The 17260-nt window shown below is 33.7% G+C and overlaps 1 protein-coding gene across 1 annotated transcript in view; it reads left to right on the top strand.

Annotated features, from left to right (window-relative positions):
- Window positions 1-17260, top strand: part of Dnah7 (dynein axonemal heavy chain 7) — a 293210-nt gene that overhangs the window by 152645 nt on the left and 123305 nt on the right. The window contains exons 36-40 of the mRNA XM_040294623.2: window positions 1896-2093; window positions 7602-7757; window positions 8750-8918; window positions 11295-11421; window positions 13179-13398. Of these exons, the coding sequence (XP_040150557.2) occupies window positions 1896-2093; window positions 7602-7757; window positions 8750-8918; window positions 11295-11421; window positions 13179-13398 (870 nt within the window). The remainder of the gene's footprint in view (window positions 1-1895; window positions 2094-7601; window positions 7758-8749; window positions 8919-11294; window positions 11422-13178; window positions 13399-17260) is intronic.

The following is a 17260-nucleotide window of genomic DNA, read 5'->3' as shown; positions in this document are numbered from 1 at the left end:
TTGAATTTTATGGCTTTTGAAATGTATTGCCCTGCTCACCTCAGAAGTAATTCTTCACTCTGTTCAGCACAGATACTATCTTTTTTACTGAATTTATTTCAAGTTACTAATAATGTCCATTTTCAGGGTACTTGACAGTTTTTTATGCTTTCCTCATTTTTTTTCTATATTGCTTTCCAGCACCATGGTAAAATATGAAGAATGAGATTATTTTGAAAGTTCTACCAATGAGGGAACTGAGGTTCAGAGATCTTAAGTCATTATTCCAGGAACACATAATTGCTGATTGACTATGTAGTCTGAGTTTTCTAATTCTTAAGTCTTCCTTTACCATTTGGTGTCAAAACACATGTTTGAAAGGTTATCTAAAATATGGGAAAGGCATTATTTATCAATTCTAGAAGCAATTGCAATACAGTTTTCAGACTGATATGAATTTGGTGCCTTGATACACAGCTTTGTGTCAGAAAATAATGCACAATTCTGCCCTCAGTAGTTCATAACTCTTTGGAAGAGAGACGTGTCACATTCTAGGCTAGAGGAATGACCTATGTGAAAGCCCAGTGGTGGGGACACGTGTGGGACTAGCAGGCCCATTAAGGAAGTCTTGTTGTAGGATATTTGATGATGTAGAGAAAGGATGGTCTGAATTCTTATGTGCTTTTAATGACTAGAAATTGAGATTTTTTTTTTCATATTAAGAATGGAGAAAGGGCCCAGCACAGTAGCACATGCCTGTGATCCCAGCAACTTGGGATGCTTAGGCAGGAGGATCTCAAATTCAAAGCCAGTCTTAGCAACTCAGTGAGGCCCTAAGCAACTTAGTAAGACTGCATCGTAAAATAAAAAGAGCTGGGCATGTGGCTCAGTGATTAAGTTCTTATGGGTTCAAACCTAAATATCCTCCAAAAAAAGAAAAAAAAAAAGAATGTAGAAAGGGATGTAGCTCAATGGTAGGGTGCTTACCTAGCATGTACAAGGTCCTGGGTTCCATCCCCAGTACCACCAAAAAGAAAAAAGAATGGAGGGGGCAGTAGTATGGAAAAATAACATATTTTTGAGTACCAGGGACTGAACTCAGGAGCACTTGACTACTGAGCCACATCCCCAACCCTATTTGTATTTTATTTATTTAGGGTCTCACTGAGTTGCTTGCACCTTGCCATTTCTGAGGCTAGCTTTGAACTCACAGTCCTCTTGCCTCAGCCTCCTGAACTGCTGGGATTACAGGCAAGCACCCAGCTCAAAACTTTTTATTATAAATACTGTCATAGAAAGTTAAAACTTTAGTTCACAATCTAATTGGATACAAAGATACAGCATGTTAATTCATAATAATCACAAATCTAACATTCTATAGATCTGGTACACTAGAATATGAATATAGTTAATAATACTGAACTGCACACTTACAAACAACCAAGTATATTATGTTGAGTATATTATTTTATAATTGTAATTCTTATAACAATAAATCTTGCCTGAATTGTGAAGCTGATGTTTTATCATTATTAAAAAAAACAAGCATTATATAGTTTATCTTCTAGGGAGCAAAAAAATATTTAATTATTAACATTGAATAAAATTCTTTACTTTTTAATGCATTGATTAGTTGAATTTTCTCAATGCCCTTAAAGAATCTGATGTTTGTCTATAATAATTGATCATTGGGTTAGCGTAAGCAGTGATTTTAAGGCATTAAAAATATCACAGAATTGCCACTTCTTTTTTTTCCCCTTAATTTATATATACAACTTAACTGTAAACTGAATGTTAAGTGTTTTAAAGGATAAAATGAGTATTTGAATAATAGGATTTGTTTGTCATGGAAGTACAGAGTTTTAAAAAGTATTTTGTAATATAATTTTTACTATTCAGTTGTTTATTATGAACAGGGAATAGGGAGATGGGAGTCATGGGTAAAGAAATTAGAAGATGCTCCTCCAATTCCTAAAGATGTGATGTTTAATGAAATCATTGTACCAACTGTGGATACTATTCGATACTCTGCATTAATGGATTTGTTGACCACTCATCAAAAGCCTTCAATATTTGTAGGACCAACAGGAACAGGAAAGAGTGTCTATATAACTGTAAGTATTATTAAAATCTACATATTTAAAGGTATATAAATAATAGTCTTAAGAATGCTACTCTTAGAGTAGTAGGCTTAAACAATTTAAAAAATTAAAAAAAAATTTTAAAACTCCTCAAATACTTTATTTGAACCACAGAGAATTTTTGAGTAATTGGCTTTTTAGAAAATTCATTCAACATATAATATTCTGTGGGTTTTCTTTTTCTTTTTTTTGCTTCGGTGGTTGGGCTGCTGGTATCAGATACTAAGATGCTGATGCCATTTTATATCACTAAAAATTGTCCCATGTCCCATTTTGATAACTAGAGCTTTTTCAGGATGAAAACTGCATTCCTTGAAAAATATATTTTAATTACACTTGCTATTTAATTTTCTAAATTACTTTATGTCTGAAAGATTACTATGTAGTAATGATTGATTTTTTTTTCCTGAATGATTTCTGTTTTGTGTTAAGATGATTCCAGTTGCTAAAACAGATAATGCCCCAAATTTGAGTGGTTTAACACAATCTGAGGAGGAGTAGGAGAAAGGTGCTACCCCTAGTCCCTCTCCCATCTCAGGTTCATGTTTATATGCATACGGGAATATCTAAGAGGGAGGCAGGGAGAAGTTCTCACTGAGAGTTAAACCACGGGGTTGATTTGGCCCCATATTTTTAAAAAGTAACTAAAAATGTACAGAAAGCTGAGAGATTTATTAAAAATATCAAGAGGCATGGAACAGAAACTTGATGTGATTAAAGGAAATAGTTAGAAGAAAATACAGCTTTTTGTCATTTGTACTCTCATCAAATTCAGCTCAGACAGTAAACTGTCCATATATAAAAACATTACTTTTCATAAAATTGGGAGCATATTTTGTAATCTGTATTTTTCTTTTTACTTGCAAATATCTTCCTACTTTCTTATTTACATACTATAGACATTTTCCTATTTTGTTCTGCTACAAGGTGATTTTAAGGCTATCATAGTATTTGATTCTATAATTTTATGATAATTGTCCAAGTCCCTAATTTAGGATATTACACTTAAAAAAATGCAGTGAACATTTTTGTAGCTAAATCTTTATTTTTATCTCTGCTTATTTGCTTAGAAACAATTTTTTTTTTAATCCTTGGAAGTGAAATTGTTGATTTTTCAACAAATGTTAAAGTTGTTCAGAAAGGTTATTCAAATTCAAATTGTCTCTCATGCCCTCTAAAGAATATTCCATTGCTCCAATTAATTAAGAGTTGATTATATTATAAATAATACACATATAAGGTTGGGGGCTCAAAAACTTATTCTTCAGTGAAAGAAAATATTATTTCAAGACAATGCTAGATACCTTTCTATAAAGTAATTTCATTGAATTTTGTGTGTGTGTGTGTGTGTGTGTGTGTGTGTGTGTGTGTGTGGTACTGGGGATTGAACCTAAGACCTTGTGTATGCAAGGCAAGCACTCTACCAACTGAGCTATATCCCCGGCCCTCATTGAAAATTTATACAAATAAGATGCTTAATGAAATTTTGTATGTATTTACAGTTTTTCTTATTGAAGTGATTAAGCAGAAAATTTAAAGTTTCCAGTGATTTTCATTAAAATTATTGTATATCTAGATATTTAGATTTTAAAAAATGAAATATAATTAGTATTTCAGTTGTAGATTACATTAAAATGTAATAAATTATGACATTCTACAACAAAGAAAGACATTTACTAAAGACACTGATTATGAGCAAATATGTTGAAGAAGTCTAAAATCCTATGACAGGAAGGAGTCTATAATTTCACATAATCCACATTGTTAATGGTTAACTTAAAAGAATTGCTAACAAATACAATATTTAGTATTCATTATGATTATTTCTAATTTGCAGGTCAGCTCTGTTGTAATGAGTAATAATTTTAATTTTTCTTTTCACATAGCTACACAGATTTTATAGAATAATTTTAATTAACATAATTTGATAATCAAATTGAAAAAAATAGTTTTATAGGTATATAATTAGTTTCAACAGTTTAATATATGAACATAAAATAGTCATTTTTTCAGTGGGCCAAATGGAATTTTATATGTGTAATAATTGTAAGAGATATATTTAAACTGAAAAGCAGGACTTGTCTAATGATAGCTTATAAAAACATAAATTTTGTCCATATAATTTTTATGGCACAATGGTAAAAATGTAGTTATTTAGAAATGTTTTAGTCAATGACTCTCAACTTTTGGGAATTACAAAAAACTTTTGATTATGGTCTGATTTTTTACATGATCAATACACAGGACCATACTATATTAATTGTCCTCTTTGGTTAGATTCTTTTTACTTTCTGCTACAACCAACATGGCCATTAATTCAGAAACCATTGAGGGGATATCGGGGATTAGAAAAGACAAACAGACACCCATAGAGAGAAAGCTGAGACCAAGTGGGACATTACCCTCTGATGGAGGTATAATGACACAGAGCTAACTCAGCACATTTATTATATAGATTTTATCATCAAAAGGGTTTTCTATGAGAAAGTTTCTTCAAAACAGGCAGGCTGAAGGACAAAGTACTGGGCAGCCAATTATAATTATCATTTTTATGCTCTTAATTCTCTACCTCTAGCAACTGGTGTCTATAAACTTAAGGTCAAGACTGATAGAGCCATGCCTACCACAGGACATCCTTTAAGCAGGGTGTCACCATAACAATTGGACAGTCTTGATCTGTACCTTTGCACAGGAAGTTCCCATCCTAGGCACATAGCTCCTGCCACAGGAGAATCAGATACTATGGTTCAAATCACTGCTCCAACAGTTTTCTTTTACATGGTGTATTTTTGCTTTTTTTTTTCTTTTTATACTTTAAGCTTGTCTGATTCACTTAGATTCAACATATTGCTGCATTTCTTATTTGTATGCTTACTTTGAGTCTTTTTTTTCTATTAGAAGGCAAATTGATCTCAGATACGTAAATTCTTGATAATGAGTGATTTTTTCTGTACTCTTTCCATTTTTTATACTCTTTTGAAAATGTAAATCCATTGGCATGGTGGCATATTTATTTTTTTCATATTGATTTAGGATGTTACATAAACTTTACAATTCTATCAGCATTGTTTAAACCTATTGTAAATAATTGAAGTCTTTTTCTCAAATATAACTTTTTCCCTAAATCCCGTATTAAAATTATCAATACTATGAATGACAGGGCTCTCCTCCTGACTTCCTTCCCTACCCAGTTAGCTATATAAGGCTGAAATACTCCTACCTAATCCCTGTTTCCTTTATTGTCTTCTAGTAGATTGAGATTTTTAAAAATCTGTTTTGCTCTTCTTTATTTCATTCTTCAACTTTTAGTCACTTTAAAATAATAATTACATTTGGATTGTTTGTATTACTATTCATATTTATGATAGTTAGACTTACCTCTGCTTTTAAGTGGTCTCATTGCCAAACTTACTATGCCCTGACTTATGCATGTGTTGAACATCATGTTCAGTCTTGTTCCATTTGTCTATCCTTTCTTCCATCTGAAAAGACATATTGGTTATGACTATGACTGCCATTATTAGCTAAAAATTTTGTTGTAATAAAAATATTTGCACTGTATGCCATGTGAGCAAACAAAGTAAAATAATTGTTTAGAGTTTTAGGCCAAAAATATGGAAAATGTGAACTGGCTTTACTCAGACATGTAAAATATCAGTTTATTATAGTAGCTGCTCAGAATAGTCATTTTAAAGTACAAAAAAAATTATTGTTTTCAAGCCTTTTTTCTCTTGAAATAATCTCTCATTTACATTTTAATTATATAATCATAAGAAAGTCATTTTAATCATAAAATCATGAAAATATACCTACTCCTATTTTTATTCTAAACTTCACACTTGCTACTTTTTGCTAATCTAATGGTCAATCACAGATAGGAAAACAAGCTATTCAAAGGTCTTTAAAAACCTTCATTTTAGACTGTGTTCATTTTATGTAAAATAAAATAATTTTAAATAAAAATAAAAAGTAGCTCCTGCTGGATGGTTGAAATGAGTGAAAGTTTGCGTGGGCTCATTCTCTGGTCCAAGAAGGAGGTCCACAGAATAGAGTGGACCTATTCAAACCTCCGGATGTGGTGTCTCTATTCAAACCTCTGGAGACCAGGCAGGAAGAAGGTCTGATTTTATTGCGCAGTTACCATGTATATATGGTCAGGCAGTAGCTAAGCAGATTACAGGCAGCCACCAAGGCAATTTCTGGCCAACTGTCCTTGCAGCAACCAATCAAGGAGCAGGCCATGGAGCAAGCGCAGGGACTGCACCACGTGGCCTCATGCCCAGGGCTGTACCTACAGGGTAAGCGGTTTGCCGCTCACACACCTAGCACGGGGAAGTGGATTGCACTCAGACACCTTAACGTATGCCATGTATGCAGTACTCCATGTACTTGTCCCCACAAAAGTTAGCCCTAATTTTACAATTTCTGATCAGCGCTTGACCCTCCTGTATTGCTCATTTTCTTTTATCTGCTCTACCTCATGACAGGGACAGGCATGTATGTGCTGAATGTAGTTATTAATGGGAACATACCAGTTCCTTTTTAAAATATAAGTGTTGCTATGATAAATAAGTGAAGATTTTGATTGTGCTTTCAAAATTTTTCATTTGCTTAATTAAAGGCATGTTTAACATGTAATTGTGTTTATGAAAGGGGGACAATGCTTAAAATGTTTTGCCATGTGAGATTTGGGGTTAATAATGTAGTAACATATACAATAAAGCTGAATGCTAGAAGCACTTAAAGTAAATTTTGGAACAGGTTAAAAAAAAAAAAACAACAACCTCACCTTTTCCCCTCCCTTATTCATAAATGTAAGTAGTAGATAGTAGTACTCATTAAGAAGGTGTGATTTAATGAAGATTTTCTAATAAGTTGGCCCTGGGGAGAGTAGCCCTATAGAGAACTCTTGAGAGGAGATTTTAGGAATGGTAAGGACAGGTAAATACACTTTGAAGAGTTGGTCAGGAAATTCTGGTATTCCTTGTCCCTGTCATACATCTTGATTAAGAACCATTGCAATTCCACCTGCTTTTTAGCAAATTCCATTTTGAAAATACATTGATATTATGTAAGCTTCCTAACTTACAGAAAGATAACTTAATACATAAGTAGAAAGACAATATGCTAGTTCTAAGAAGAAAACTGGTCCGGAGAGAGAAAAACAGCAGGATGGATTCTTGTCCATGTCTGAGATCAGAGGCAAGTTTCCTAACCTCTGAGTCCCTATGACTTTATGTTAAGGAGGAGCATGTACTCTTCATGGTGGTTGTGGAAATCAGAAAACACATGCAAGGAACCTGGACAGATAGAGACACTCCTTTTGCATGGTAACTTATTCCTTTTGACTTTATCTCTTTTTACATTGTTGTGACAGGTAGGGTTCAAATTCAAGTTGTCAACAATGATGCTTTGTATTTATTCTGAAATGCCAAAATATAATTTCAACTCTGGCTCACTTTATTATTTCCTGTTATGTAGAATTTTCTTTTAAATCATCTTAACAAGGAAATCTACAAACCTCTGATAATTAACTTCTCAGCACAAACTACAGCAGCTCAAACTCAGAACATTATCATGTCAAAATTGGACAAAAGAAGAAAGGGAGTTTTTGGTCCTCCTTTGGGCAAGAGAATGGTAATGGCTTTCTGTTTTTATACTCATAGTACAATGTAAGTCCTACTTATGTACATGTCTGCAATCAGAACAAGGAAACCAAATATACTAAGGACTAACATCTTTCCTAATTTTTCACTACAAATTTTTAATTAAAATTTTCTTAAAACTGGTTGTATTTGTATGTACACTAAACATCTAGATTTTAAAAATAAACAATATCCCTTTGAGGTTTGGGGGAGCATGGGAGGATTAGATGAATTCTAGATAGAGCAAAGGGGAGGGAGGGGAAGGCAGGGGGCATGGGGATAGGAAAAATAGTGGAATGAGATGGGCATCATTACTGTAAGTACATGTATGAAGACACCAATGGTGTGCTCTACTTTGTGTACAACTAGAGATAGGAAAAATTGTGCTGTCTCTATGTAATATGAATTATAATGCATTCTGTTGTCATATATAACAAATTAGAATTAAAAATAAATAAATAAACAATATTACTTTGAATTGAAAATAGAACATACGCTTGAGAATTTATTTACACTATTAATTCATTAACTAACAATTTTACTCAGCAGGTCTTTGCTGCTTGCTTTTCTAGATCTTTAACAACTCAGTTACCAGTTGACTTATCTGCAAAGAAATACCCTTGTGATACTAACACTCACCACTAAAGATCATATCTAAAAGTCACACCTTTTTCACCTATTTTAATGAATTTTTCTACTAGGAAAAAAGACAAGGTATATGGTAAATCAAAAAATATGAGAAGATTAGTAAATCCTAAACTACTAACCTATAAAGATTAATAATGAGAAGGTCTCCCTCGTCTTAGAGGAACAAGGAATAAGGAAAAATAATCTCTGTGTTCTATTAAAGTTAAAAATATTATTCTTGTTTCGGAAAGAAAGCTTCACATCTCACCTATGAAAATAATTCACCTCAACTTGTTTACATAATAGGATGCTATGTTAATTCATTTTTTCTAATACCTCTTCTCTTTTCATTCCTAGATTGTATTTGTAGATGATGTCAATATGCCTGCTCGGGAGGTATATGGAGCTCAACCTCCCATTGAGTTACTTAGGCAATGGTTAGACCACTGGAATTGGTATGACTTAAAAGATTGTTCTATGATTAAACTAGTGGACATTCAGATGATGTGTGCTATGGGACCTCCAGGTATATATTCTAATAAGTGATTATTAAGATAGAAAATCATTCTGGCTATATATAAAGACATAACTGGAGAAAGAAAGAGAAATTGAGTTGGACAATGTGAGTTACAGTATTTTATGTGTATGTTTCCATGTGTGTCCTCTGTGACCTCATGGTACGTACCATAATTACTGTTTCTATAAAGTGAGAGGACTTGATTGGGCCATTTGCCCACCGACTCTTTTAAATCCCTTCCTCTCCTAATTTCTGGGACTTGGCTTCCCATTTCCTATCCTTACATTCTGAGAACCCAGATGAATCCCCCTTGGGCAGCTCTTGCTTCCCTCTATTTCATCCCTTAAGTCTTCAACTGGGTAGAATGTCCCTGCTTCAGACATCATCTTTTCCCACCCCCATGTAAGTTCCATTCTCATCAGTCTCTGGATTTAGAGTTACACTCCAGATAGAATTTTCTGGATTTAGGCCTCTAAGAAAATTAAAGTAGGAAATGGTCAAAAGAATTAACCCTTAAAGATTCTTTACATTATCCTAGAGAAATTTATAAACTCAAAGGAATCTCTATGTAGGGAGAAAAAAATATGCTAAAATGTTTAAAATGGCTTGATTCAACTAACTAGAGATCTTTAACTGTTTTCCTGACTTCAAGCTGGTATTCTATTTTTAAAAAATTTCTTCTCTCAATATACCATTTCAGGGAATCTCTCTGGTATTTTTCCTCCTAACCCTAACCTCTATCTAATGTTTAACATGGACTGTTAGCTCTGAGTCAGCAACTGCTCTCCGAAAACTCCCTGGGCCACTTTGAACACTTTAAAAATAACTAACTAAAAATCTATGCGACTCCTGGGTCTCAGACTTCTGTTCTATTTTGTCCCAAGCTAGTCATTTGTACTCATATGGCTATATTTTCCTACCTACTCAGGCACTGGACAGAACAGTAGGTGAAATCCATGAGGTATCTTCCCCTGGGACCCCATTCTCTAAAAAATACACCATTTCTGAATATTCTCTGGGAGAAAGGTTTGAAAACAAAGCTAGGGTAAAAAATGATCTCTCAATTTTCTTCTCCAATCCTTTATCCACCTCCTTAAACTTTCCCAGGTAAGTTTAATATGTCTATAAATTCATAGACATATATAACTGTTTTGATTTATAGGTCCATTATTCCCAGTTACAGGTATATGGTCTCACACATTAGGCATGTTTTCAGAAACAACATGGTGATAAGACACAAAGTAGATTTATCTTGCCTTAAACAAATATAAAATATGTATCTGTACACTTAAAACAAAAACATTATATGCTTTGAAAATCACTTCTTAGCCAGGTGTGGTGGCGCACGCCTGCCATCCAAGTGCTCAAGAGGTTGAGACAGGAGGATCACAAGTTCAAGACCAGCCTTAGCAACTTAGTGAAGCCCTGAGCAACTTAGTAAGATGTGTCTCAAAATTTAAAACAGTTTTAAAAATATAAAGTAATCAGGCTGGGTGTATAGTTCAGTAGTAAAGCATCCAGATTAAATCCCCAATACCAAAAACACATACATACATACATAATACACTAAAAAAAATCACTTCTTTACCAAATGTTTAGAAAGAAAATGTAATATGTCTATTTTATCAATTTTATTTGTGGTGCTAGGGATCAAACCCTTAGCCTGCAGGATAAGTATATGCTCTATCACAGAGTTACACCCCAGTCATATATATTTTTAAAAGGATAGAATTTTTTTAAATGGTTTGTTAAAATTTAAGTCACTTATTAAATGTAAGTCACTTATTAAAGCATCATATTTGAAAATGTAATCACTATTTTATGAATGTGAGATAATCTCCAGTTTTTAAAAATACAATCAGGCAGCGAAGTAGCTGCATGTACTATATAATGTAGTCTTAGGGAAATTGATTTCTAGATGGAGGGGAAAAATTAGGCCCTATGCCATGGTTGTATGGAATTTCAGCTACATGGTAAATACCCTTTTAAAGTTTAATCAGTCAGATTTCTCAAGGTTATATTAATGTATAATGTACCAATATTGAATTGTAATGAGACTGTTTACAGTTTACTCCTTTGGACTGTGAACCATGAAGAACATGCCCAATGGCTCTTTCTGTTGGTGTGAATTCCTTTGTAAACATAGATCTGACCCAAGATTATATATAATTAGTTGAGCTCATTCAAATAATTCAACTAGAAAAACAATATCTTGAGTTTAATAGGAAACTAGTTTTGATGTCATGGTTTCATGAACATTACTTTTAACTTTTTATGTGCTGTGAATTTGTGATCTTTCAAGTTATTTCAAACTGTAAAGTACTGGATAAAATACTCTGGTTTATTCTAGTAACATTGTTAAAAGTTATCCTTTTTAATATTTAGGTGGTGGCCGAAATCCAGTAACTCCTCGATTCATGAGACATTTCAATATAGTAACAATCAATGAATTTAGTGATAAATCCATGTTTACAATCTTTTCTAAAATCTTAACCTGGCATTTGAAAATATGGTAAGTGATTTGAGGTTTCAGTGTTTTTTCCACTAAGAGATATAAAGTTTTTATTTATATCAATGTAAGAAATACTTCTTAAACTTTCCATGAAAGCATCCCTAGGCACAGAAATGGTAACAGATAAAATTGCTCCCCTTCATTCCTCCTGCCCTCCCAGTATGAAATATACTGCAAAGGGTGTATTAGTCAGGGTTCTCTCAAGGAACAGAGTCAACAGGAAATATAATTTAAAAAGGGGATTTATGGGGCTGGAGTTGTGGCTCAGTGGTAGAGCACTAGCCTAGCATATGTGAGGCCTTAGGTTCAATTCTAAGCATCACATCTAATAAACGAATAAAATAAAAGTCCATCAACATCTAAAAAAAAATTTAAAAGAAGGCGGAGGCAGGTGGATGGGTTCTTCAGATTGCTTTACACAACCAGAGCTGGATAGTCCACAATGGCCATCTGCTAGCTGGAAAGCTAGAAGAACCAATAGTTGCACAGTCCAAGAGTCTGAAGCCCCAGAACAAGAGGGATCAATGGTGCTATTGAGACTAAAGGCTTCTAGGGAATCATTGGCAGAGTCTGCTTTGGAAGAGTGAAGAAGCATGAGTCTGATAGCCTCAGAAAATCCCAACAGCAATCAATAACCTGTTCTTTAAGAAGAATTGAGCCTGCATCTGCTGTTGCTTCCTTGTTCTTTCAACTTTTATTCCATTCAAGCCATTATCCTATTGGTCAGTGCTACCCACACTTAGGGAGGGTCTCCATTTCAAATGGCTATTACACATGCCAGTCATTCCTAGACACACCCTCATTGACACACACCCATAAACTCCTTAATCCTTGTCATCTCTTAATCCAATCAAATTGACAATTCACATTAAACATTACAAATGGTTTAGAACATTCTGCTCTGTATGTCTACATTTGATTCTGTATTTTGAATTTTATGATGGAATACCATTAGTGCTGGAAAGAGGTACCAGGTTTATGTTGTGTCTTTGATATCCTTTGGTAGAACTCTTGAGTTTGCAGGGCTATCTGTGTCCAAGCTTCAGAATTATAGCCTTGAAGACTGTCTCTTGGGGAAATGTTCTTTCCTAGATGTGGAGATGCCTAGATGGCTGGGATTCATGCTTCACCTGGGCAATAGAAGTTGTAGCTCCCTGCCCATGCCCATTCTGGGGAAATTGTCATTCCTTGCTTTATCCAGTGGTGATAGAAGAGACAGCTGGCTTTTTGTCAAGCCAAAAACTAAATATAGCTAATCTTTCAAATGGTTGTTCTTTCACTGTGTTTTTTTTTCCAATCGTTTCATGTGCTTTGTCCTTTTTATTTTCTCTACTAATTTTTCATACAAATTTTTTTTATTTTTTATTTTCTCTGAAAATATCTATTTTATAAATGTTCATTATGAATTCTATTTACGTGGAATTAAGAATGCCAAGGAGTAAGAGAAAGCATTTATTTAGTACACACTGGATTTGGGATTGCATATAGCCTTTGCTGGCTCTTCTGTTCACTTACTTAAATAGGTAAAAGTCCAGTAAACCGATCCTGCTTAGTTCACAAGGTTCCTTCAGACCTAAAATAGGGAGTGAAAAATAATCCTAAAAGAAGTAAAAATCTTATTTATAACAAAAAATGGGGGTGTAATGAACCAAATTGATTCAATTAATTGAAATTTTATGTTGGTCATGCTAAATATCATTTATGTAACATAATTCTATATTTGCTAATATATTTTCTTTTTACTTAAAAACTTTAAGTTACAAATTTCCAGATGAATTTCTGGATTTGACTACACAAATCGTAAATGGCACAATGACTCTGTATAAGGAAGCAATGAAGAATCTCTTGCCTACTCCAGCTAAATCTCACTACTTGTTCAACCTTCGTGATTTCTCCCGTGTCATTCAAGGTGTTTGTTTATCAAGACCAGAAACAGCAGAAACCCAAGGAGTGATTAAACGTCTTTGGGTTCATGAGGTAAAAACTCCATGTTATTAAAATGTGACTGTACAAGAGACAAAAATTTAGTGTGCCAACTACTAGGTTAAAAAAAATAGCAAGTAATATTGTTGAAAATGTATTTAGCTATTTGGCATTACAAAGGCCAATGATCAAGATAATTTTTAAAAAATACTAAGATATTTATAATTTTTAAAATGCTTAATCTCCCATTTTTAGGAATTTCTGTTGATTTATAGGATATTTCAAAATAGGTATTGAGTCAATATCGTTTAAATGATTCAATCCTTGTTAATTTGATTTCAAGAAATTTTGAAGTTGTTTTTTAAAGAAGTGTATGTATTTAATTGCATTTTTATTTGTAGAATTACTAGGTGAGGAGAAAAAATAACCATAAGGCAATCTATTTTGAGAGCTCATAGTTTGAGAGTATCTCTATAAAAATGTATCTAAGTTTTCAGGAATAGGTATATCTATGCATTTTTTAAAATAAAAATAGTAGAGGAAGGGAGGAAAGAGAATACAAAAAAAAATATACATCAAAACAATAGCTTGATTTTTTTAAAGCAAAACTATGGGAAATGGGAGAAAAAAATGTCTAACCCTAACCCATTTTAATATATAAATACTATAATTTTAATTTTAATAATGTAACTAAGAAACCAGGAAAATGGGGGTATGTCACTATAGTGAAACCATATGCTACAGACTCATATGTTTTAAAAGTTCTTAAAAATTTAGTTTCTTAGACATTTCAGCTATACAAATTGAATTCCTAAATCCTTACACATTGAAATATGTATCCAAGTGATGACCCACTCTACTTGGAACTTTGGCCACACTAAGTCCCTAAATGTGTACTTTGGAAAAGGATGATGTGGAGATTCTGACAGGTTTTTGCCGTAACTTACTGTAACTTACATCATGGGACATGAGTGCAGGCTCTCAGTTTGGAGGGCTTTATGGGTGGTAAGAATATGCGGAAAACTGGAAAGAAGGAGCAGCTAGAGAGGAAGGTGACACTAAATTCATTGAAGGAGTGATCCTTAAGTTTGTTTGGGCTACTATAGCAAAGAACCTTAAACTGGGTGGCTTATCAATAACAGGTATTTGTTTCCCACATTTCTGGAGGATGGGAAGTCCAGTATCAGTGGGCTGGCAAATGTGGTATCAGAGGAAGGCCCGTGGGACTCCTCGTTCATAGACAGTGCTTTCCCTCTGTGTCTTCACATGGTGGAAGGGCAGGGTAGGAAGCTCATCCTTCATAGAACATTAATCATTACAAAAGCTCTGCCCCCATGACCTGATTAGCTCCCAAGGGACCTATATCACACCCATATATCCCCCATAGCTTCATTATTCCTTAATTTGCTTTATTCTTCTTCATGACCCTAAACATCACGTGACATGTACTAATTTTTTGCTTGCTAGTTGTCTCTGTTACAATAGAAACTTATGAGAAGAGCAACTTTCATTTATTCACTACTTTTCCTAGTGTCTGGCACAAAACAGACACTCAATAAACACCAGTGAATGAGCATATAAAGGAAGGAAGGTAGGCTTTCTGTACATAACATATTTTGTTACTTGGGATTTTACATGTCATTGCTTTCTTCCAATGGTGGGAGTAGTTCATATGTGCTATTATATATTTGTGGTAGATATAATTACCTTTTGGCCTTCTTCAGATTCTGTACTGCTTTTTATGTCATATTATTGAGTTTTGACACTGGCTGTTGAATTCTTTGGGCATTTAATGAAGTTTATAACAATGTAATTTTTAATGACTACTTCATATTTTGGTATATAGATCTCAGAATATGAGTTTAGTTTCTTAAAACATTACAATAGCACTCTACTTCATTCAGAGGAATTCAGGATTAAAGTCCAGTGGCTATGTGTGCCTCTTCTTCTCAGATTTGTCCCCTGTTCCCACTTCCATTCACCCTTCACAGACACTCTGGCTATTCACTCTTCTTAGAATGCTTTTTACCCTGAGAGTGGTCCTCTGGGGTAGTTCCCTCTCTGCCATTGATCGGATCTCTTCTCCTTAATGGGCTCTACACTGATCATTGTATCCAATACTAACAGCCTAACACTTCACTCCCACCCTTTCCTATCCTATTTTATTTTCCTTGTTTCCCAACATTTATCAACTTCTATCATGCTATATAATTTACTTATTATGTTTAGTGTCTGTCTCCTTCTGAGAGGATAAAAGCGCTATGGGAAAGAGATTTCTTTTTTTCACTGAGTTATCTGTAATGCTGACAACAGTGTTTGGTACCTTGTCAGCATTTCAAAACATAAGAAGTGACTAAACTCAACACTCTAATTTGTGCTTTATTTCGGTTGACTCAAGAAAGATTCCTTCAGGGCCAAATATATATCAGAGACTCTGGTAAGTGTCTTACTTTCCAGACATTGTCAGTACACTGGAGGACTGAATATAATTACATGAAATGATTTTGAAGATATAAAACTGGCTTACTCTCATTTCCTTTGACTTCTCCATGGCTCTCAAACTTGTTACATACAGATATTCTGCAAAAATATGAGACAAAAGAGATAAAGGGATTTCATCAAAATTTAAAATTTTCATGCTCCAAAGAACACTATCAATGAAGTGAAAAGACAATACATAAAATAAGAAAAAATACTTGAAAATCATATATCTGATAAGTGTTCAGTATCCAGAATGCATAAGAAACTATTACAACTGAACAAAAGGACAAATAATCCAACATAAAAGTGGTCAGAGGGTTTGGATTTGAATAGATATTTCTCCAAAGATGAGACACAAATGGTCAGTAAACACATGAAAGGATACTCAGTATGATTGTCATTAGGAAATCTGAACTTCAATGAAGTACCTCTCATACCCACTAGGATGACTATAATCAAAATGAAGAACCTGTATTGATAAGAATGTGAAATAATTGTAATGCTCATACATTGCTGGTGGGAATGTCATATGGAAAACTGGTAATTTGTGAAAGGTTAAACATAGTTACCATGTGACTCAGTGATTACACTCTTGGCTATATAACCCCCCACCCTCAAAATTGATATACGTCCACACAAAAACTTCTACAAGAATCTTATTAGTATAATTATTCATAATAGCCCCAAAGTGGAAACAATGCAAATATCCATTAGTTGATGAGCAGACAAATACAATATTGTGTATACATACAACAGGACTTTGTTCCATCCGAGACAGAAGACTGCTATATCCTATACCAAAGATAAACCTAAAAAACCTTATGCTAAGTGAAATAAGTCAGGCACAAAAGATCACGTATCACATGTTTCCATTTATATGAAATGACCAGGCTAAGTGGATTAATAGAGACAGTAAGTATATTAGTGTTTTGCCAGGGACTGTAAAAGAAAATAATGAGAAAGTATCTGCTAATGGGTACCAAATTTCTTTGGGGAGTGATGAATAGTTTGGAATTAGATAATGATGATAGCTGTATAACTTTGAATTTTCTAAAGACCATTGAAATGTAAACTTTAAAAGAGTGAATTTTATGATATATAAATTATAGCTTTATTCTTTAACTCTACAATTAATACTTTGACACAAATTACTTTAAAGCACAAATTACAATATAACTATATCACAAATTACATCCTTCACAACTAGATTTATAATAGAAAGTTTTACATATCAATTTTTAAAAATATGAGCAGTGATGATAGACCAATTATTCCTTTGGGAAAGGGAGGCAGAAGACAGAATGAACATGAGGTATTCTGATAAACACTGGATTTGTTCCGTGTCTTGATTTTGGTTGTGGCTATATGGGTATGTGAATTTGAAAAAATTATTTTTGAGTTGAATACTTAGGATTTTGCACCATCTATAAGGAAA

This window comes from Ictidomys tridecemlineatus, chromosome 7, assembly GCF_052094955.1.
Source record: "Ictidomys tridecemlineatus isolate mIctTri1 chromosome 7, mIctTri1.hap1, whole genome shotgun sequence".
Classification (NCBI taxonomy): domain Eukaryota; kingdom Metazoa; phylum Chordata; class Mammalia; order Rodentia; family Sciuridae; genus Ictidomys; species Ictidomys tridecemlineatus.
The sequence above is the reverse complement of the archived record's forward strand: the minus strand, read 5'-3'. Positions and strand labels throughout refer to the sequence as shown.